This window comes from Anoplophora glabripennis, unplaced genomic scaffold (assembly GCF_000390285.2).
Source record: "Anoplophora glabripennis isolate ALB-LARVAE unplaced genomic scaffold, Agla_2.0 scaffold147, whole genome shotgun sequence".
Classification (NCBI taxonomy): Eukaryota; Metazoa; Arthropoda; class Insecta; order Coleoptera; family Cerambycidae; genus Anoplophora; species Anoplophora glabripennis.
Genome location: NW_019416251.1, coordinates 992,668 through 1,017,765, shown reverse-complemented (window position 1 = coordinate 1,017,765; position 25,098 = coordinate 992,668). Strand labels below are relative to the sequence as shown.

The 25,098-nt window shown below is 35.0% G+C and overlaps 1 protein-coding gene across 1 annotated transcript in view; it reads right to left on the bottom strand.

Annotated features, from left to right (window-relative positions):
• Window positions 1-25,098, bottom strand: part of LOC108909616 — a 255,238-nt gene that overhangs the window by 5,325 nt on the left and 224,815 nt on the right. The window contains exon 3 of the mRNA XM_023456558.1: window positions 3,022-3,246. Coding sequence (XP_023312326.1) covers window positions 3,022-3,246 — 225 coding nt within the window. The remainder of the gene's footprint in view (window positions 1-3,021; window positions 3,247-25,098) is intronic.

Genomic DNA, 25,098 nt, shown 5'->3' with positions numbered 1-25,098 from the left:
TGATTTTAAATGTCGTTTATGTATACCTATTCTTCTGTGCACAATTAAAATAAAAATAGTAACTGCCTTCTTGGAGAAACCACCACAATTTTAAAGTNCAAGACAAACAGATAAGTCATTAATTAGAATATATTTTCTATGAATCTATGATGTAAACAAATAATGTCGAGCATGCCCGAATAAGCAGCCAATCAAAAGTAAAGTACCTTAAAATACCCCCCTTGAACAAAACAAATTGGGCCTATGCAGTATCTAGGACTACAAGATCGATGGTAACATTAGTAACATAACCTGTAACCGAACGCCAATAACGCCATCTATCTAGATTACCGATAGTAGTAGTGACCTAAGCCGTTTTCTTTCGTTCTTAATTTTGAATCATGATCATTGAATCAGGATCAGACAAACACGAACTAGATCCTTGAATCCGATTTCGAAGAAAACAGGATTTTGTTTACTGTTGACATTTGATTTGATTTTAAATGTCGTTTATGTATACCTATTCTTCTGGGCACAATTAAAATAAAAATAGTAACTGCCTTCTTGGAGAAACCACCACAATTTTAAAGTTATATTAAATATGTGATCGTGATCAAAAGTTGGAATCACAGAAAAAGTTTGATTCATAGGTGAAAGGGGATTACCGATCCTGATCACATAATCTGGTAAGATCCGGAAACAAGAAAACAACTACGAACGTGATTTTGGGATCAAAACGCGTTTAGATCCGAAAACTGAAACCAAAAGAAATCGGCTCTAATAGTGACATTTTTATTTTCAGAAGTGGTAAGAAAAACCGCCTCGTTTCGTAGTGTAGTGTTTCTCTTGTGAACTTTTTAAATCATCCATAGAATCAAATTTATGGGATAATCGTTGTTTCGTCTCATACAGCCATGTTAATGCAAAAACTCTATTATTTTTTAAAAATAATGTAAACTACCCTGACTGCTCAAATAATCGGCAAAATCAAAGTATCTGTGATGAGATGAGAAGCGATGTAGGTTGTTGAAACAACTGAAAGCAGTAGTGTACTTACGGGCGCGTTGCAAATTTGCTGTAGGTATAAGTGTTTTTAGTGAACCTTTTGAATAATTACCGTTGTGATATATTTTTGTGAATTCTAGCGAGTATTTAATAATAAGAAAGGACAATACGTACTGACATTAATTCATTAATACTGTAGTGAAAAATCGGTGACCATTTAGAAAAGATATCTACAAAAGGTAAGGCTAAAATTTTATCATTGTGTGTTATTAGATAAGTTATATACGTTCTGCAACAGTTATAACATAAAATCCTAGATAAATTTACTTGTACACAAATTGTATACAATTTTACAAATGTAAAATTTTCTTTTGCATTGTATTTGAATTACAAACTTGTCGGTGGCTGTTTGGCAACATAATAGCCGTTACATAATCGGCGAAATCAAAAACACCTGTGCAAGCCGTCTTGATCTAGTCGATTATAAGCATGATAAGAAACTTCCTGCTAAAAGAATAGAATTGTTAATGAGGAAAGTTACATAAGTATCTTTACATTTAATACGTCTGAAAATTGTGTGAGAATAAAATAAACATATCAAACTTTAGGTAGGTTAGGTAGGTATACTGGAATCCTAAGAAATCATTTAATCCAAATGTATCGGCAGTAAACAATAATGTTGAGCATTCCTTAATATGTTTGACTGTTCTTGTAACAGAAACATTTAAAAAAATTTTCAATTTATACAAGTTCCTTTTCACATTTTCACTTTTATAGTAACCGGACTTATTAGACTGCAATAATTTCCTTTTTTATTTGCCTATTTTAAGATCTGCCGAGTAGGTTGTTTGTTTTATGTTGATGTACTTTTATTATTCTTATTTTCTTCATATAGAAACTTAACTCTACTTTTTTGTACTGAGGTTTTACTTATTACAGTGCATTTTTTTAGTTAGGTATATTAACTGGTTTGTATTCCACCAATTAGACAAGGTTGTTGCCCTCAACGAGTGTCACCTTCTACTTTTTAGTTTACAAATAAGTAGGAACTGCCAGGAGCTTGTTATTTTTTTTTGTAATTATAAATCCCACTTCATACATACAATAGGTGTTTATTTTAGGAAAACTTAAGTTTCCACATAGCTGATAGATGTTAAATGTTATTTATCCGCAATGTTATCAGTGGATCTGAGTAAGATTACAGTTCCAATATTTTCATTTACTTAGACCTTTAGACTAGAAAAAAACAAGTACAAAAATATTTTTCGGCTTGGCTTGGATATTACGATCCCAAAATGATCGAGTAGACATCAAATAGAAAGAGATAAGTAAATATCTGGTTTCGTATAAGTAAATATTAGACTGACATTGATTTGCTGGTGACAGTTTTATCTGTGAATTTTAATTTTCTGTGACTCCGCAAGAAATATATATTTAATGTAACTTTTGGTAGAAATTTTTTAATTACAATACCGTGAAATTTATTAATTAGGTAGCCATGGAGATTTTCCAGTTGGGCAAATTTTATGATGCCAATTAGCCTTGCTAGTGATTATTATTAAACGAGCTGTTTAGAAAATTAAGTTGTTAGCAAGACTCACGACAGACGCAGCCCCATAAAAATGTTATATGGGACAATTTTCGTAATTAGTTGACGATCCGTCTGAGAAAACATTACGGGTCGTCTAATTAACACATTCACTAGACCAATTACGCCTTATGTACGCACAGTAGCAAATTTAATTCGCGCTTGCAGTTTCAACCGTATTAGTATCAATTATCTTTAATAGCCAAATAATCTTTTAAGCTGAGGAAAGGACGAATCCTAAAAATAATAATGGTGCCTAGTTATTCGCAATGTTAATTTTCTACTCTCTTTAATTACGTAAAATATCAAAGTAGCTACTACAAATCGATGTGGTACTTTTGGGATTATTACTTTTTTTTTCATATAAAGGGTATTATTGCATATTTACTATGCAAATACGTCTCCAAGGTTTTTAAACATATTTCTTTTTCTTTTTTTTTGCGCCGTACCTGCTCTGCGTCCCGTATGTGCAGCCTGGAGGAGGTGAAGGGGTGTTCCTCGCCGTCGGGCATCGCGATGCTGTGCGGCAGGTTGATGGCGATGTCGGTGTGCACCGCGTGCAGTCTGACTTGGCGGTCTCTCGTCGCCGCCAGCTCTCGGGCAGCTCTGCCCCCTCGCAACCGATCCATGCCGCCCATCCCCGCCGCGGCGCCGGCACTCACAACCGACAGCATCTGAAAAAAATAAAAATCAGGGTCAGTCCGGTCGGAATTTGGTTTTAGAACAAGGAAATATCTTTGAAATGTTCAAATTCCTTTAAAAACTAGTTTTTCAATGTTAGCGACAACATATCGCCTGGCGTAAATCTGCCTTTAGCAGCACAAACAGATTTTCGCTGTATCTCTATTAATTATTAATTATATTAACACTATTAACAGACATTAATAGGTATTTCACATGTCTAGTGGGATTGCAACGGTAGTAATGAGAGAATTCAGTAAATGAAGAAAATTAGATGCAAAATGCAAATTAGTGTATGAAATTTGAACTAGCGGTTTGCCCCTCGAAGGGCTATGTAGAAGGTGACCCGATTTTTTTTTAATTAAATTTTAGGTACAGGTAAATTAACAAAATAATTGAGGTAGTTTAGTAGTAAAATACAAGGACACATCGAGAATACATAATGTAACAAAGGACCAAAACTTTTTTGACTAACTATTATTAGCAAATTGTAAAATGGTTTGAGTAATTTTTATTTATTTGCGTCACATATTAGAAACTTTTTTTTATGGTCCCCTTTTATCTCCCCAAAACAGTTTTACGGGGTGTTAAAGGTTAATTTTTTTTTGCATATTAGTTCAAATTTTGCAGAATGTTTCTTTTGCAGTAAACGCATATTTTCTATATTTATTTGCTCCTTAATTGTGGCAGTTATATAAAATGAAGACGCCTTCATTTGGAAAAAAAATGATACAATGCTGACAAATTATAAAAAATATTTTTTCAAAATCTCTGATAATGCAACGAAAAAGTAAATATTTTTTGCAGTCAATCTGAAAATTTCCATTTAAAACGTACATATTTATCAAAATTAAAAAATGCAATAATATACAGCACGTTCCAATTGAAACATATAAATAAAATAACGTCTAGAATAAATGGGACACCCTATACAATTAAAATAATTTTGAAATGTGCGAAAATTTGTTCAATGTATTTTATGCGAGATATTTTTTCATATTATCATTACATACCAGTACATTTTACATTTTAAGTAAGTTAAGTAAAATATTCTCAGAATTTCTTTTGAACATTATTATTTATTACTTTTTAAATGAAGGCTTTTTATTGAGCAACTGTTAGATTTACCAGAAAAAATTAAGACCATTTTCTATTGAAAACAAGAAAATATTTTAAAAAATAGTCATATTTGTATTTCTGCGTCCAATGGCATATCAATTTTTTTAATGACGACATTCGCCATTTGTGGTTTTCTACGATAACAATGAAGATTCATTTAAAAATGCATTAAAATTATTATTTTTGATAATCTGCCTGTTCCTTAAATTTGATTAAAAGAAAACAGGACCACCCTGTATATTATCTCGTATTCGCTTTCCTAAATGGTAAATTGCTTGCGCGAGACGGTGTCGAAATCCGACCAGACACGGGAAATAGACATGAAAAAATCATTCATATTAATATATCTAGAACAGGGCAATTTAGCGTTTCCTGCAATTTTTAATTTGCATAAAAGTTTTGTGCATAATTGCGAAATTGTAATATATTACGTTGAGATTATGTAAGTAGATTCATCTCTAGGCATTATCTCATTCAGACCCAGGAAATTGTATTGTACCGTCCCTGCCTTTTAGGTGTCCTTAGAAGGTTGATTTTAGACAAAACGCACATGTTAGGCAATACACGTTACCGCAGAGTACGCCGTCTTGGTCTGTCAACAGTTTTGACAAATGATATCCAATTACACACTCAACAATTTTTTTTGTTCCGCTTTGTTGGAAAAACATATTCCTACGTTCAATTTTTTTATTTAAAAAACTGGTTTTATAGTGACTTTAAACGAGTGTTATTTGAACAATCATAGCGTTTGTTAGTAGACGCGCAAATTTAATTCTATAATTCCACGGGTAAGAAAAATAAAACAATATCAACAAACGAGTTTACTTGTCTTTTGTCCTACATTTCATAAAATTATTTATTACCTGCTGATAACAAAATTGTTGCAACCCAGAAAAATAGGCACAGAAGTATGTTTATTGTCATTATGATGACTGAAAAGGATTAAGAAAAATAGAAATAAACGGTCATGAAAACATCCGAGAACTAAATAACTACAACGCCAAAACCATCCAGCACCTACGTTTTTCAACAAATCAGGAATATGCTCCGAAATATCCCGAACGCAAATGGAAAATAAATAATGATCAAGATAAATAAGACGGTCGAACCTAAACAGGAATCACCGTCTTCTAAAAATATGAAAAACACGAGCCGTCTTGTGAAAACATCTTGGATTTACTAATGGAGTTAATTTCGAGATGTTTACGTTACCACGACGGACGTGTGACGTGGCCCTTAAGTTAGGGCTTAATGCATTCTTAACCCTCAAAGGTCACACTTGGGGTGGACCACCTTACAGTTCACACTAGTGCGAATTGGGATTTCGCCAACTTTGATCCTTTATGTCTTCTTTATTTGTTAACGAAAACAACGTATTTATATCAAAACTGGGGTAAAATTTTTTTTAATTCGTATTTTTTTTATAAATAATGGCTAGAGAAAAAGTAAAAAAAAGGATTTTGAAGTTCAAAGTCTATATTTTTAAGAAAAAAGTACCCCATATCGATAAAATTATATCGATTTTTCTGGTATCTCGAATATAGGCATTTTCTGAAGTTGTGATTTTTTGTTCTTTTTCTTTTAATTGATGTTTATTTTGCACTTTGTATAAAAATATTAATTTAAACAATATTATCAATAAAGATTCACAAATACATGTTACAATAAAATTATTAATGAAAAAAATGTTTGAAAAATTATTAATAATAACTAAATAATAGTACATTATACACCAAGGTAGAAAAGTATGCCATTATAGCTGAGGTACCAAGATTAAAATACCGAGTTGCAAGCGAGGGATTTTTAGGTATCGAAGCTATAAGTAATGGCACTCTTCTCTATCGTGGTTTATACAGTATTTTTTCCACTACTAGCTACTACACCTTAGTTTCAATAATTGACATGCAGTTTCACGGAATTTGAATAAATACTCTAAAAACGCTGATATCATGTACAAGAATCAAGTGGGTACTCTTTTGCTTGAAATCAAACTTTGTGACATTTCACACAAATAAATTTTCGATTAATTTGACATTTCGCACAAAGAAATTTGCAATTAATTTAATTTATACTGATAATTACCTGTTGACATGTTCTGGATATTTTCTCTCCATTAAAAACGTATTTCATAACATCCACGTTCTGCGTCAAGGTCAATCAAGGTCATCATTATTCACCCAGGTTAAAAAGATAGAAGTTTACGCGTCAAAGATAGGTCGATAATGGTGGGCTTATAGGCTAGTAGTGGAAAAACAATGTTTTAGTCTATTCTAAACGTAAAATGAGGTGAAAAAAATCGGAAATTTGCATTTCAATTCACTTTATTTCTAGATTATATGATTCAGCCACAGTTTTGCCCACACTAAAGTGCGAAATAACAATTGCTACAACCCTTCGTTCACACTTTGACTTTTTAAATCAAAATTATATGAAAGTATTGGTATGAGATATGTGTTAAATTTTGATTGGATCTTGAAATACAACGGAGTTTTTAATAAAAATTTTTATATACATTTTTTTAATTTGAAACACTGAATATTAAGACACCTAAATGACAAATGGTATAATAAAGGTTTTACCTCTTAGTTTAGAGCAAATCGAAGTTCGATTGTATTTTGTTCGATTGTAAAACAATTAATTATATATTAATAAAAATAATATTTACAAAAAAAGTTTATAACCGTAACTGTTCCACTGTCATCTACATAAGATCAAAATAAAATTTATAAATTGTGTTTTACTCACTCGTCGTCGTCTTAGATATTTCTCAAAGAGCAAACTTTTAACACTATTATTTTTATGAACCTTCACTAAAAATGGCACACGAAAAAGAGCAAGGTTATTGGAATTGACAAAAAATGACTGACTGAACTTTAATCTAATTCCAATGGCTACGATTTTCCGAACAAAAGACCCAGTGGCGCACCTAGAGGCGAATTTGAAATCATGATATATTCTTTCTTTTCTTTTGAATTTAAATTATTGTTTATCATAACATTATAAGGACATTTTATAAAAATTCTAATTTACGATTATTATTTATTAATTTAATTAAATTACTAAAGAAACAAATGCAAAAATAGTAATGTTACTTAACATTACTTTAATAAAGTAGACATAAGAGAAACTTTATTGGAATTCTATTTAATATGCATTTCAATTGGTAGGTATTAGATAAATGAGATAAACAAATTCTTTCTTTTTAATATGTAATGTCTACATATAGCATTACGACAGACAGTCTAGACATCTTAAATAAAGCAGACTAGCTCAATATTTACTTTGGAAGGACCTTACAATCGAATTTAAATGTGATTATTATTATTAATACACAGAAATGTAATGTCATCGTTAACTCAATATCGCAGTTTACTGAAATTTAGGTGTGATGAAAATCAACAAACGCTTTTTAATTTTTTTAAAGTGACTAGAAATCAATCCTTATACTTTTACACATGACGTCAGTGTGTTTCTAGATAAGAGAATTATACAATCTGAAGTTGAACTTCCAACGCAATTATTCATACACTTATTAAATCACTTAGTAGGAGACTTACTCAAATTTACGTTTTTGGATTGGTTTACAAAATTCGTAGAAACAACATGAGCTGTCTGTCTGCAGCGTCAGGTTTCAAACAAGTGTCTGAATCATGGAATTCTTTAATTAATTTAATGTAAACAAGGAACGAATTTATCACATGCACAATTTGTGTAACCTTGTCTGGATGACAGTATCCGTGACGAATGGGACAAGTATACGTATACAATATGTCTGATTAACTAACCGAGAAATGTTAAACGGTGTCAAAAAACCGAGTGGACGAAATTAGCGAGACGTCCCATCACGGAGGACGAAATAAACTTGCACGACCATAAAAAATAACGAGATAATTGTTGAGATGGGCATGAGGAACTCCGGTTATCGCGAGATTTACGATTTAAGGAACAAAGGAAACTGTAATTCGTTTGTCCACAGAACTCACAACAACTGACCCTAATCTAGATGGAAGAGCGTGTGCGTGACGCAAATAATAAAGTAAAAGATTATCTGGGGTGTAAAAAATTTATGAATACGTAATTGTCGAGTATAAAGATTTTTTTTTTCAGATACCTACACTTTTTACATTCCAGTTCACAGCGAAATTGGGACGGATGTTTCTGCTTTCCAAGTTTCAAAAGGAATAGTTAAATGAATGTGTAGCAGCGAGCGTCTAGACAATTTATGTTTTATTCCATACTTGCAAATTGTAATAAAGAGCGTTGGTAAGCGTTGGTATGCGTTGGAGGCGTGAAAATATCTTTCATGTTATTAGTTTTGGTAGTTGTGGAGGAAATGATAAAAATTTTTATAGGCAAAAAACAATTTCATAAAAAACTGGGCTCGGGCTAAACAGTTTTAAATAAATTTAAGATATCAGCCAGATCCTAAGTCAGACTGAGCACAAACCCAAATCCAAATCGTCTAAATTCAAAGAGATTAAATATCAGACCCGTACCGAAGATTCACTTCAAGACTTGGCGGAGCCATCCCAAAGCGAGTTTGAATGTCAACTCCGGTTTCCCCCGATATATAATCAGGACAGTGTTCCTGGCCAGTACTAAGTAGGATGTCATTTACTAGCATTGTATTGTATACGTTTAACTGCATATCAACAACAACAAAAAACAGTAAAAAACAGTCTGATGTGGAGGATATAAGATCCAGGGGGGGGGCAGTTAAATTAAAAACACTTTTTACATCAAAAACACAATATATTTGGAAATATATTTGAAACGCATTACAAAAAATTAATGAGAAGTACCACACAAGTATTCAATTACGAAACGGAAAGAAATAAAACACGTACCACAGTTTGAGAACCCCTGACCTAAGTAATAACCCAATTCCTCAGCGAATTTTATTTTACTTACGGTTTATTATTATTTTGCCATATTTTCTACTGCTTCATAGTGGATGACGGAATTTTTTGTGTAATAACGCATTTTAATGTCAACTAGTTGCAGATAGACATTTTATAGTATGTATGTCGGAGGGTGGTGGAATTGTTTTTCCACCGCGGCACTTAGGCCTTATTAGGTCCCTTGTACACCCTCCCTCATTACTCGAGTACTTTTCTTCAAACCATCCTATTTACTACACGGGTGGCTTGGTGGCAAAGTCTCGTACAGTTTATGTGTGATAGCATGGTCTTGAGTTACATATTTTCTTTGCTCTGTTCTCATTACCATATATCGGGGACCACACGCATGCGGAAAAAGTTGAGCGACCCAAGTCTCTGGTAGGCTGCCACAGCCACGTCCCCGAGCCTGCCTTAGGTCACCCATCCAAATTCCAGCCTGCGTCCGTGACGCTACCTCGGCAGATCGAAATCCACCGGCCAAGACACCCGGCTAGGCGGTCCTCAGACATTTTATAGTATTATGAGCTGTTTTCTAAAGGAAGTAACACGCGACGGAATGAAAATTCTACAGTATTCACTAAGACATTCTCGGAATTTTGTCCAACATTACGTCCAATTCTATACAGTTCTTCAATTTAATTTCAAGCGAATGCAAGAGACTTCGGTATGATGACAAGCTAGTGGGCAGTCCCTGCGACCCAGCCCAGTCAAGTGCGCGCTCGGCTTAATTCATAACGCAACGACTAACAAAACAAAGTAAGTACCGTTACTGGATGAATTGGCCAGTAAAGGATAACGAAACGAAAAAAAGCACAACGATTTATTTGCAGGAGTGTGAAAAGTAACCAAGCGTGCCGGCAGCAGCATCATAGAAGGCCGGGAAGCCTGACGTCGTTAATATCCAACAGCCATCTTTGTTGTTTCCGCATAGCTACTTTGACATTGTAATTTAAAACTGTTAGATTATGTGGCAGTCGTGCGGCGAAACAAGTGAAGGTTGTCAATGCAACCATTACGTGTGGGTGCAGCCATGAAGGTTACTTCATAGAAATTGCTTTCAGTTCCTTTAATCGCGCAATATAATGGATATCCAGCAGAGTGCCGCAACCCACAGCATTCCGGTACTCGGCTATCGCAACATTTACTATACTACATCCTCCCATATATCTGCGGTATATATTCCCGCATTTGCATATCTTGCGTAAACGCGATACACACGGGTAGGCCTCAAGAGGAATGGAGAGAAGTTTATTATTTAGAAGAGAAATGAAATATTTAGAAAGGGAATATATTCTGCCCGTTACAGCAGATTGTATGTACCCACGGCTGAAAAAGATTAACTTTTATTCTTTTCTAATTTTCTCTACTGCCAAAATTGTAGGCAATATACAATTTTTACTATTTCCTAACCTGATAAAACTATTTTGTGCATTGTCTGCACGGAAATTTTAATTTGGAAAGAAATAACAATGTTTTACGTGAAAAGAGCAGACGAGATGTAATACAATAAATATGTACCAAATAAAATAGTTAAAGCCCGCAATGTTACACTTCTTTGATTGCCTCCATACCACTGCGAGCCAAATCCCATTGAACTATTCTGGGCGAACATAAAAAATTATGTGACACGAAATAACACAACCTTCAGATTTAGACATGTAAAAGTGCTTCTGCAGAAGGCGATTAATTGTGTAACTACGGAGACACAGCGGGGACTTTGATAAGAGTTTAAGTACCTCATTTTTGCTTAGCAGAGCAAATTGCTGAGTACATACTTTAGTATAAATAAAAAAGGTATCTACCTTCCTATAAGATGAGTGTAAGTTTTTACCAAAATCGGCATTTCTATTCTATGTTTAACAATTTTTGGAACCTTTTAAAATGATACGCCTGTGGAGTCGCACGCCTTACCCTCTATATGCTGGGAATGAGCCACTGCTAAGAGAAAAATAACGTCCTGACAAGCAGTATTTCATTTTCGCTTTGCCGACATGAATCACGTCAGCCAAACTATTTCGTCTATTCGGTTATTTAAGTGGAAAAGTACTGAAGTCATTGTAATTATATAATTACGTAAGAATTTTTGTTCGTCTGACCGAGGGGAAATCCCAAAATTGAAATGATTTCACAACTATTAACGGTTAGCCAGGATTATTATTACGTTATTTAATTATACATTCGATCCGGATTTTATTATACTTAACGGTGTCAGGAGCTGCATCACAACAACTACTATTGGAACCTTGAGGATTACGGTTCGTAGAGACCTTCAGAAATCTATTTTTCTCTCCGCAAACTCCTATTAATACACGACGAGGTTTCTCTTCCTCATTCTTCGAGAGAGACTCACGCCGCTTTGATTGCCCGCAAGCCGATGAAATGATTTTCCCCAGTCGGCGTAATATGACATGAAGTCGTCCATTAGTATTAGTACAGAATTATTTACAGAAATAAGGAGAGTAGATGACAGACTTTCGAATATATGTTTTAATTCGGAAACCATTCTTCGAAAGGCCACGTAGCAACTAATTCATCGAAGAAACAACATCTCTCACCTGCGAATTTCCCCATGCTAATTCGGCGACGATTTTTTTGGAAACCAAAAAAGGCGCGTGCATCCGTGCCACCAGCCAACAAGCCCATTAATATCGAGGGCCATCAGGACCAGGTGTGCGACGTCTACTAGCCTGGCCCTGGGGTAGCACCAACAAGTCTGGCTGGGGCCGGTGCAACGGCGAAGAGCACGGCCGATGATAGTGTCGCGCCGACCGGGAATGATACTGATGAAGCAGCGTTGCCGGATCTGAAGAACCATTCGGTACTTAGATTAACGGACTATTTTCTGATAACCAGAAGTGGTATCCCCCTCCTGATTATCAGTAGCGATGTAGTGCAATAAACTATCCAAATAACCATTTTACAAAAATAATGTACAGCTTAACCAAACTCATTTTGTCAGGGATATACGCAGACTAAGTTGAAAGCTTTCGTAGATGTTCAAAATTTACTACTACTGCTACTTTTTATATCTACAATGATTTCATATATTGGTTGGTTTATTTAAGTGTTATCTTAATGAATATTGTTGCTAATGTATCACATCATATAACATAGTTTTATTACTTTTTTTACTGTTTCTTTTTCAGAATAAAATTGGAAATCCTCAATTTTTTAATATTACAAATTGTCCAGTTTGTATTATCCGATTTTGTAGTTGAAATTTTTTACTAGAGCAAGCAAGGTTAAAAGGTACGTTGGACTTTTTTAATCTACCTTCAGAAACTTTCTTGTGGGCGCCCCATTTTTGGGGTGAAAACCGCCAAATCGGCAACGCTGAAGGAAAGGTGTTTATGCAGGTGGTTGTGCCGCAGGTGTGGGGTCGACGACCGCTACACCACGGTGTGGGTGCCGACGGAAGGACGAGCACCGTCCGAGAGCTTTTGTTCGGGTGTCGTTTTGTTATTTGGTTCCTTCTTTTTTCGTCTAAATGCGATGCACAGCTGGCTGGAACCGGCATTTACGACGGACAATCGCAGAATAAATTTGGACTTTTCCACGGAGACTGTAGCCATCCCAAAAGGGTGTTTAAGTTAAATAAATCAGATGATTAAAAAAAATTCGAAATTAGAACAAATAATTGAGGTCGTAGAGTGTAGGCGTAACGGTTTGTGTTGTGTTGTTCATTGTAAACGAATCGTTAGTATTAGGGATTTTTTGTTACCAGTAGTACCAGTTGCAATGTTGGGTTACCAAGTTCGACAATCGTTTTTTTTTCAGATTTTAAATCTTTAAAACATAATCCATATTGATAATTATGAGATTATAATACCTTAACTTTAAAGCTGCTCCTTATGTCATAATCCCGAACTTAAAATTGGTACTGTTTAAATAGTACAAGAACTGTTATAAACTAATTCTGAAAAAAAAAACTAAAACAGGATTTATCTCATTAGAAGTGGTTCTGAAAAAACCAAAATGGTATTTACAAAGTGCGCATGAGCAGATTGTTATAGAGCCCTGTTAAAGTTCGAATCTAAGCAAAGCATATTACTCCAGGTGATAGAGCAGTAAAAGTAGGCTTTGGCGTTTGTGTTTGAAGCACTACTAAATTCAGGTGAACAACAAACATACAATAAGAACGAAAAATTACCCGTTTTTGACATATTTTCCCTGTACCATTGAAAGTAAGCCCTAAATGAAAAAAAGTCATTCCTTATTTTTTGTTTATTTGACGATTTTCTATAAAATTACAACTGCGAATCAAAAAAAGTTGAATTCTGCATTAATAATGGCCGAAAATAGTAGAAAATCATATGTATATTTGGAGCAAAACAAGTAATTGTTTATAAATATTCAATATGTCAATTCTACCCTAAAAATTTTGTAACGATCAATCGCGTGGTTTTCGATTGACAGGATTGTTAATCAAGAAAATTTCAAAAAGTATATCGCATACCGTGGGTTTAAATTAAGGTTTAGAAAGGGAACACAATTTTTTAGAAATACTTGTCGTAATAAACTGATCAATACTAAAAGTACATATTTTTACACTTTTATAACCATTTAGATTTTTTTTTTAATTTTTCAACATTTAATGAAAAAAAATCAAGAAAGGTATCGTAGTCACTGGAATTTCTCGGCAGAGCGGGAGTGGGGATGACTGAGAGCAACTGCGCAGCCGCGCACCACATGGGTTTCAAGATGCGTATGCGCGATAAAAGATGACTTTTCTCGGGAACGGTAGCACTTATTAAGACGTTTTTTTTTTTAATTTGATATAGCAAAACGAGAGGAATACGAATATGTGTCATCAAAAATCAATAAAATAAATAATTTTTGCAAATAGTTATGTTGTGGTAATCAAGTTTTATTAGTTTGTTTTCATCAATGCATTCCACGAAATTCACGTTTTAATGATTAAATTAAAAATATATATTTTCTTTTTTTAATGATCTCTGTTAATTCATTAACAAGTATAACAAAATTTTCTTCTATATCTCAGAATCTACACAGTAGAATGCTGTCGTATTTGGCTAAAGAGCAAGGGGTTACGACGTAGTTTTTATGTGTTCTAGATTTCGTCCATTGCATAGAAAATTCCCTGAGCGAAAAATAACTGTTTATTGCAGTCTATAAAATTATTTTTAGAATAAAAGTAAGAGTAGTCAGATAAGAGTGTGTTGTATAAATGTACAATAAAGAAAATAAAAAAGTAGGTATATTAAAATTCATCCTCTGAATATTCTGATGAATTATCTTCGTCTCCTAGATTGATAACGATAGGTTCCACAGTAACGTCAATTAAATTATCGAGTTCCCACATTTTCTCCTCTTCTTTTTGTACATGATGTATACATCTTTGCCAGTTATCTGCAGTTACTCGTTCCAAGGAATTTTTTAACAAAATTTTCACGTCACTTAATTTAAACGTCGTATTATTTCGCGCTACATCTCCTTTTACCTGCGCCCAGACTAATTCGATTGGGTTAAGTTCACAGTGATAAGGTGGTAACCGTAGTACCGTTATTTGGCGATTTGTTGCCATTTCATCGATAACATATTTTTTCTGATCTTTATTAAGATTGACAAGTGTCAAAAGTTCCTTTTTCACCATATTTGTTTCAAAAGAAATGTTTTTTCCGGATAACCATTGAATTATATCGGCTTTCCTCCAAGCAGTCGTAGGCGTCCGCTCGGTCTGCCGTGAATGGTAACTGGCATTATCCATGACAATTACAGACCCCGGAGGAATAAGATCCAACATCTGTGTAAAATACTCTTCGAAAACATCTGCGTTCATGTCTTCGTGATAGTCACCTGTATTTTTAGATTCAAATAAAAGTAAACCGCCATCTACAAAACCACTGGCACTACCTATATGTGTCACTATTAATCTTCGCCCTTTACCTGAAGGTGCCTTGAACCCTGTTGAAAGTCCATCCAAAAATGCTTGTCGAAAACTTTTTACATTTTTATCTTGCCATACTTTTGTTACAGTATATCCCTCGTTGACCCAAGTTTCGTCTAGATAATAAATATTCCTCCCTTCGTCACGGAATTTTCTAATTGATCTTAAGTAGGATCTTCGCCAACAAATAATTTCATCTTTATCGATAAGAACTGACTTCCTGTTCTGCTTTTCCCAGCAAAAATTCAACTCTCGTAAGACGGCCCATAATTTGCTTCTACTGATTTTTGGCAAATCGTTGTCCTCTGAAAGTTCACTTAAAATTTTGTTTAGCGTTGGTATTTCTTTTTTAAAATAAAATGAGTGTACTTTTCTGCGAATGACATTTTTGAAGAAATCATCTATAACGACTTTTGACCTCCCTGTATATGATTTTTGGAGGATTTACAGTATCTTGTTCATTTTTTGTTTCCTTTAAAAGTCTGCAGATAGTCGATTTTCCAATCCCTGGCATTTTTGTTGGCATTAGTGTTACCCGATAATTACCTGAAACGAAATATTACCACGCCCATGGCCGGTTCTTATCTCGGGGTTGTATTACTCTCTTTCATTTCCAAACAGACTATAGCATGTTTTCGCAGTAACGCGTCGATATATCTCAAATGGTTTTCGACCAACTGATCAAAAATATCTGTCTTGGAAGGACGAAGAAGCAAATTATTTTACGAAAAAAATCTTTACTCTTACTTCCCGAACTGTTTACCTCTGCGACCATCCGACAGTCTGCCGATAACTAGAAACCGAGAAAATGTTATGACTCAACGACGGATCCATCAACACGTTGGTCCGTCTACTGTTTACATTATATTTTTGTTCAGTCTAGCCCGTCTATTTCTGAATTTTGTAATGGCTAGCTCGCTCGCATCCGCGTCCGTCTATTTCGTACCGCGACACGTGTACGCCTCTACGATGTGAATGGAGGTCCCCGGCAGCCGCCGTTGCTACGTTTCGTGGGTACCGCCGCTTTTAATTGCTGTCGCCCGCCATTTATGGCGAAACCGATGTTTATTTACTGCCCATGTTAGATTGTTGTATTATTGATGTTAACGGCATTATATAACGCGCCGGGAACGTTTCTTAGCGCGCAGGCCAAATAATCACAAGGACCGAACTTTTGTTAATTAAAACAACATAATCGACAGAATATACGCGATGTAAATTCCGTTACAATTTTAACAACCTTTCTATTCCAACGTAATAGCTATACATTGAATAGCAATTACTATTTAACTATGTACTGTTCGTTGCGTAGAAAGAGGCAGTTCCTTTTGCATTTCCCCATAAAAAAACAATATACCAGAGATTAGTAGTCTTTCTCCTCTCCCCATGTTGTAATGATATAGAGGAAGGGTACCATTACCCTGATTATCAGAGCCTACCTAGCTCGGTCGGGCGATTCGAATTAAAAGACCTGAATGACTGAGAATTACATGATTTATTCGAAATACATGTGTGTGTGTGTGTGTGTGAGGAGAATGACACGAACAGCGTTAGATGATAATGGCAGTTTGTCGAGTTGTACGTACGCACACATGTTAATTACCTTTTGTGTGAATAACCGGTGGTTAGCGGACGGTCGGTACACGATCACACGAGGCCCACAGAGCCACAGACCGATACAAAGGGAAAGGGCACAATCAGGCGGTTTGTAATTGGGTAGTCGGCGTGTGTAGCACGTGGTGCACGTATGCGCTCTGGAACATTTGTGTAATTCACAGAAAGTCAAATTAGAAAGGCTACAGAGGTACACCAAAAAAAGTCCAAACCCAAGAGGGTCACATACCATTTCCGAAGGAATCGATGCGCTGGTCCAAATAGGGGTCAAACCTGATTTTTTCCTAAATTTTGTAGTATTTTAGCCAGTTTTCACCCAAATAGTGGATTTTCTGAGAAATATCGAGGTCATGGGTAAATTTTCGCCAATGGCATCGTGTTCAGCGAATAAAAATACTACGAAAATGAGATATTTGAACAGAATTTAGGAAAAAATCAGTTTTGATCCATATTTGGGCGTTTTCACCCAAAAACTTTTCTCCCAATTTGCCGTGAAGTCAAGAATTTTGACTACAGGATCGTATTCAACGTGTCGAATTACTTCGGAAATGTTATGCGATTTGGACTTTTTTTGTGTGGCTATGCTATTAATCTTGAGCGAATTTAAATGAAATTGCAATGATATTGGACACTACCAACTCTTATAATAATGAGTTTATTGGTTTCTATTCAAACTTCTGTGATGCACAAATAATGGTTTAATTACTTTTTTGAAAACTATCATAAAATGTCAAAAAGATGCTTTAGTTAACTGGAACAAAAATTACTTTTTTCCAAAAAATTATTTTTCATACAACTTATTAGTTTAATTGGATAAGTTGTTTAAATAATGCGACTACTTATGTTTAAAAATTTATATATTTCATTTGAACAAACTTAAACACATTGTCATCAAGGGCTTCTTGAACAAATGCTTCGATTTCTACTTCTTAGACTTCTGTATATTCTCGATTCACTTTCAAGTGGGGCATCAGTTTTGACAATCTTTTCATATTGTTTTCTTTTACTGAAATCGTTAAATTCAGTTATTTAGGAAAAGACATACTTCTTCTTTCGCTTATTTTAATATCTGCAAGCAGTTTTGGAAATTCAATACGAAACGTACTCCATATCGCCAAAAAGCAATATTTTGAATCTGATATAACACAACTCTTTTAAAATCTTTGACATTATTTTGGCGCAGAGCCCTATAACGATGCTATTTTGAACATGGGCAAGTTTTAATTAAATTAAATAGTCCTATTTTCGAATTCTGTAAAGAGGGCATTTTTTTAAATTTAAACTACATTGTCTTATTTTAAAATAGTCCCTAGCTTATAACCGTCTTCAGAGAGGTAGATTACACAGACAGTGCATATGCAGGAAATATTTACTTGCGATTTACGAAATCAACTTTGTTATTGGATCGATGTTACATTATCACAAAACGACGAGAAGCCACTTTAATCACTTGGAATAGGTTTGTTTACAAAAAATACAGCAACTTTCTGACGTCCGTATTGTTTTGTGTTTGTAATTTTCCAGAACTGATTGTCACCGACTTTACTTTGAACGCAATTGATTTTAAAATAAATGCAACAGCGAAGATAGAAAAAAAATATTTCTCTTTCACTATCCACTTGCTTGAATATCTTCAAATCAACCGGAGTAAGAAATTTCTCCGACATTCCACGGGGTGAAAACTGACTCACCTAGACCTCGGGTCCGATTTGCCCTTGTCTAGATGTCGCCGACTAATGCGCCGGAAAGCACCAGGATTTACCGTCGGAATGCTTTTTCTAATTTTAATAACAATGCGGTATGAAGAAAGGTCGGAGCTTCCAAGGTCACCCCGGAAAAGAATCGCGGTCGTTTTTTGCGAATGCTCTCAGAACATGTTTCGTTGGTCTGTCTGGATCGTTCAGGTGCATACGATCTTGCAGATGCTGCACTTTGCCGTATTAATGTATTAAATATACGACGACAGTGCTGTCCAACTGGCATTTACCAATTTATTCATTGAATTGAATTGCTTTCAAAATTCGTTCTTAATTTTTTAATCTTAATTTTCTCGTGTAGGCAGACTAGGAGTTTGAAATAGATTTAATCAAACTTTAAAATACTATATGTTTGGAAAAGTATTAGTTTCCTTGCATTTAAATCCAATATATTGAAGATAGTATAAAATAAAAAAAATCTAAACGTCTGTCACTACACTACGTCATCATTCCATTGAAACATTAATACAATTGTTATATTAGATTCTAAGTGGCAAAGCTATACTTTACAGAGTTCGAAAATAGGACTATTTAATTTACTTAAAACTTGCCCATGTTCAAAATAACATCGTTATAGGTCTCTGCGCCAAAATAATGTCAAAGATTTTAAAAGAGTTGTGTTATATTAGATTCAAAATATTGCTTTTTGGCGATATGGAGTAGATTTGTCGTGGTATAAACCTTTACCTGACGTTTTAAACAATGAGTAAGAACAAGAACACTAGTCTAAAATCCTTAAACCGCCATTATTTCAAAGCACAAGTATCTCTTCAATTATATGTTTTAGATTTATTAAGTTTCTGTTTCAGTTTAAACATTTAGAGAACATTGGAAAGATGAAATATTAGCTAACCTTGTATTAAAGTATGTCTATTAAGTTATTTTTACACCTTCAGGTATTTCAAGGGCACTAAAGTTAAAACAACTACTGAAAAAAGGCTCGGTGAACATATTATACAGCATCGAGATATTGATAAATCCTAAAATTGAGGAAATACCTTACAAGCAGACTATTATTAACTAAATTCGCGATATGTAAATTAAAACAAAACTTAGTAAATTTCAAATCTCTTAAAAAATTATACAGAAGGTCATACATTAATGGGTCTAGCAAGTACATTTAAAGAACCACTAGGAATTCTTGTAAATTCGTATTTATATAAAATAAAATTATTTCGGGTCGAGTATCTTAAACAAATTTGAAGTATTTTCCGCTGGATTACTTCAGATTTTTAAAGAGATTAAAACAATATACGTTAGTTTTTAAATGAAAAAAGGGAAAATAATAAGAATAATTTTATAAGAACACCTCTGTTTTGTATGAATATGATGAAATTACTATATCCTATTTTAAACTGTAGACGAAAAAAATAATTTTAAACTTGAAGTAACAAAGTTTCATACTGATTTACCCCTCTCAGTCGTTACTTTATAATGCTGAAGATATTGGACGCATCAGTTATTAATACGAGACATATCAAGGTGACGTCCTTTCCGACGGCCGCCTATTAATAATAATAACCACCCCGCCGCAGCCCCTGCTACCCCCGATCCGTTACCGGATCTAAACCCAACCGGCCGAGCGCCAAGTACAACCGTCGCCGCCTGGGGGGTTATTAATTGCAGGGGGGGTGGGCGGTGCCCGCCGCCGTCCGACTGCACAGACAGACACTTACACCTGCAAGCAGGGGGCGAGTGTGTGCGCCCAGACTGCTGCCAGACGCAGCCAAGGCCGCCGCGCCCCTCCCCACCCTCTCAATGTGACCCCTAACCAGCCCCAGACTGCCAGCCAGCGATGACGTCTGCCGTTGGTGACGCGTAATGCTATTCACTCTCCTGCGCGCCAGGACCGGCCTTAGGGGGGGTAATGGCGGGCTCTGTCTAGCCGTTATATCCAACGGGAGCACGGTAAAGGATCAGATAAGTTTTCGGTGTGAAAATATATGGATAAATGAATTGTAAGTTTCTTATTACGGTTATCCAGTACGTTTATAAAACAAAATCGTCAACATTAAGACCAAGGCCTGCTTTATATGTGTGAAAGTACGTATTGAAGTTAGTTAGTCACGTGTCTTGCTGTAATAAAGGCTTCAATAAATAAAGCTGTCGCTTAAAAGTATTCAAAAACTATTGACGGAACAGTGACAGATACAAACAGAAAAATTGAAGAATTGAAAGGGGATGCAAGAAAATCAAATAATTCAGTTTGCAAAGGTTTCTGAATAAAAAGGCAGTTTAACATGTCTAAAAAAACTTGTGTGAATGTTGTGGAAAATCATGTAAAATCTGACTGCTGACTATAAAAAAATGATAGCAATTGAAACAAATGAAACTCAAGAAAACAAAAGATGAACAAAAGAATAGAAATAAATCACGAGGCACTTTAAAAATTTCTCGAGGCAAAATTTACTACCGCACTGTATCAAATAATATTTATAATTTTTTAATTTTTCAAAATTTAAGTGTCTCGTGATTTATTTATATTCTTTTGTTCATCAAATTTAATTAAAAAAAATTATTAGTTGATATTTATTTTTAGAGGTCGCTGGAAAACAAAGGTATAATACTTTGAAAGTTAAAATAATTATGACCTTTAGAAATTAAAATTTCGATTTGAAATTTTCAAAATCGAGATTTTTTTCAACCTAGAAAATGATAAAATAACGAGAAAATAAATTTTTTTAAAAATTAAATTTTTTACGATTTTAGAAATTTTTAAAAATCTTGAGCGACCTCTAAAAAATTTTTTTGAGCTGATTTTTTGAGGGGGCTCTTAAAACATGATAAACTAACATATTTTCACAAGAGACGCGAAAAAAGATACTATTTTTTTTGGGCCACCCTAATAAACAGTATATTTCAGTTCCATTACTTCAGCCTAAGAGAGATTAAGCGCAAAGGAACAGAAAAGTTGTATGTTATAATAGGTATAACAATAACAATTTGCGTCGAGTTTATAACATTGGGGGATTTTGGTTATAACTTTGCAACAGTGCATGTCGAATCACTTGACCTAATTCTAGGACAGCAGACTAGCGCGCCACATTTTTTTTGTAATGAATGACAAAAAATCCGAAGGTAAACAATTGTTGTGAAAATAATATAATTAATTTAGAAAATCCAGAGTTAATTGTTTTATAGCTCCATTTCTGAATAGATTAATAGTAGAATGAATTTCTTTGTATGAAGATGCTCTTTTAAGGTTTAAATTTTGAAGGAACTCAAAACGTTAAATATACAGGGTGTTAATTAAGTATGTACAATAAATTCGACAGACGAGTATTTGAGTGATTTTAAGACAAAAAGTTCATATAAACATTGGTCCGAAGATGCTTCGTTTTCAAGATACAGGGTGTTAAACTTTTGTAAAAAAATTGCTATTTCGTAAATATCTTAAACACCCTTTACCCAATTTTGTTGTAATTTGGCAGCGTTATTTGTAATGTTAAGGGGTTCATTTAAATTTCGTTATTCGTTAACTCCTAGTGGCGCCTTTACTAGAAAGAAAAACCATTTACCGATTTATAATTTTTTTATTTTATAGTAGGTACTGTTATAGTCTTTCCGATTTCAGTTGAAGAATCAAGAACTTGAGAGTATATACCAGGCTCGGTCGCTACGCAGCAACACGGCATTGAAATATTTGAAAAACTTTTCTCATATTTATTGAGCCATACCCAGATACACGTTTGGTCGAACTAAACGTGCAGGTGGTAGAAATGTATACGCCCAGTTGAAGAATGAGCGTGCGGACAAACAGCAATACGCACTGTTGCTCTGGTCGACTGCGTCATAAATTTCAGTTGTCGACAAGTCGCCTGGCAGTGCAGTGCAGCAGTGCGGAATTTGGTGTGATTCAGATAATTTTAATTTATTATAGGCACCATTCTGTTAATCATTCATATTACAATTGCGAAGAGAGAAGTAAGAGGGATATTTTGTTTACTATTATTGTTACAACATGGCATTTTGGAAACCATTTGAAATGGAACAAACAGCGTCGATTTCTGGGGTTTTCAGTGAGAGCGATTCCCAGTACGACATTTTTAAAAAGGTAATTTTTTTATTTCAACACCTTGTATCTCAAAAAACATCGATTTTGGCCCTTTAAAACGTACTTAATTAACACTCTCATTAATTCTAAACTGGTTATTTTATTTTTACAGACACTATTCGTCATTTTTTCTTTGCAACTTCCAATTTGGTATCTGTACACATATAAAATACAAGTTTTTAGCATCCAAGGATAGATAAATTCTACGATCCCGTTGGATTCCTCTGTTTTACTGGCGTCCACATTAGCGCACCACCGTACCCGCTTCGCGCGTCAGGCTCGATGATTTGTGGCGCACCTAAATAATGTGGCAGAACTAATTATCCCAAATACCATCGCGGGGTAAATTTATCGGAGCAGGCCGCGAACAGCCGCTGCCCCGCTCGTCAAAACCGGCGCGTCGAGGCGAATCCGGTCCTGTGCCGTGTTTTACAGGTAAATATTTGCCAATGTCGCACTCGTTTGCGCGCCAACGACAGTTCTATGTTTGTAGCCTGGTCTCGACAGGACTCATTAATTTAATTAACATTGTTACGGTCCGCGCACCCGGCGGACTGATGCGTGTCTTTGGCATATCGGAAAAAAATTGTCGTATCAATTAATAACAGCCGGCTCGCTGAGGTGTCGCCGGGCGAAATTCCGAGGAATTCGCATCGACGGGCTCCGATTCTTTTCCACCCGCATGTCACACCGCGTTAGTGCTATTCCATGCGGACGGTTTTTTCCCCGCCCGGTAAAATCTCTGGAAAAAAATATTTAATTATCTACGATTTAATCCATACCGGATGCAAAAAGCTGGCGTAAAAGCGTCGAGTGTTGGAGAGATTTCGCCGACCTACGAAACCGCCAGTTGGCAAAAACCGCCCGTGTGAACGGGGACTTAGTTGCGAGGTTGCCAACTCTACGGAAATTTCCCTATTTTAGGGAAATTTGCAAATCTCTCGGGAAATAGGGAAACTCATAAGAATCTAGGGAAATTTTAGGTTCTCACGAATAATAGTTTTTTAGACTTTTTTTTTTGTTTTTTGTTACTTTTTGTATATTATTTTTGTTTATTTTACTAATTTTCAAGTTGTTTATTTATTTATTAGAAAAACATTAAATTCAATTCTTATAATAAATTCGCATTTATGATTTTAAGTTTGCACTAAACACATCATTGAAGGCGGAAAATTTAAATTGATATAATTTTAAAAACATGTCTAAATACACACAGCGAAAAAACTAAGGCAGTTGAAAAATTTCCAAACTTTTTAACGATTTTATAAAGTCTATAACGTTGTAGCAGTAGCCTTCTGTAATGCATGACTATCAGAACCCGCCTCTCAACTACTGAACAATGTATATTTGATTCTTAAACGCTGTGACGTAAATTGTAGTAAAACCAGCATCAATTTCTGGCGAATGTTTCAATTGTAGAATACAAGAGCAAGTGGGTATAAAAAGCTTGTCAGAATAATTGTTGTGTTCTGTTAATTATATGGTTTGAGTACGTCAAAAACTGTAAAAACAGTCTCGATGACTTGAGGAATGCAGTTGGAACGAAAAAAAAAGCGCAAGTTAGTTCTACTTCAGGGTGCATTACACTGCAAGACAACGTGAAGAGCCCGTTTCAAAAAACCTCCTTCGGAATATTCCAGTAGTTACAGCACCACCGTGTCAAATCTGTAATATACAAGTAAAGCTGCCAAGGAGTAAGGATCCGTTAGGGGTTGGCTTGCATATTTACAGACAGGATACGTATTTAAATAATATGTCGAATATGGTCATATGAGGAACATAATTTTTGAGCAAATCAAGAACCCTTGAAGAGGTAGAAATCGCCTGTAAAGCCTGAAAAACTCCAAAACCTCCCTGGCAAAGTAATAAATACATGACTGGGGATATCGAGTCTGTCACCCAAAGCACCCAATGTTTCTAATTTTTTAGTAAAGCAGAATGAACTCCTCAAAAATAGAGCCACTATCAATGATATGATGAACATAAGTCCAGAAACAAATCCATATTGGCGAATAGATCAAGGGGTGTGATGGAACGGGGAGTCTGGTTTTCTGGGGTTGATTAACCAGGCACGTTCTCGACAGCACAAAGTACAACTATGCGCATACCTTCATGATTTTTTCTAAACTGTTTATATTTGATGCAAATCACCTCGCACACCTACATACTAATGGCATAACAGGTACACTCTGCCCTCTGGATACGTAAAACGAACTTTTTGCGTTATATGTTACCCGGATATATGGGCAACTGGAACCCGAGGTGACTTTGAAAAACCCGAATTCGAGGGACCACGAGCCGCGGCTATTCCCGAGTATATTTTTTTTGAGAACGTAACGCCGTCAGCATACATTATAAAACCTAATCTAGTAGTTACGAGGAATAAGTTTCTAACCCATATAGAATGAGAACAACTATTTACTTCCACCGTCCACGGTGGCTATAAGGTTACATAACGAACTATGGTGTAGACGATTTAAGAAATTGGTATT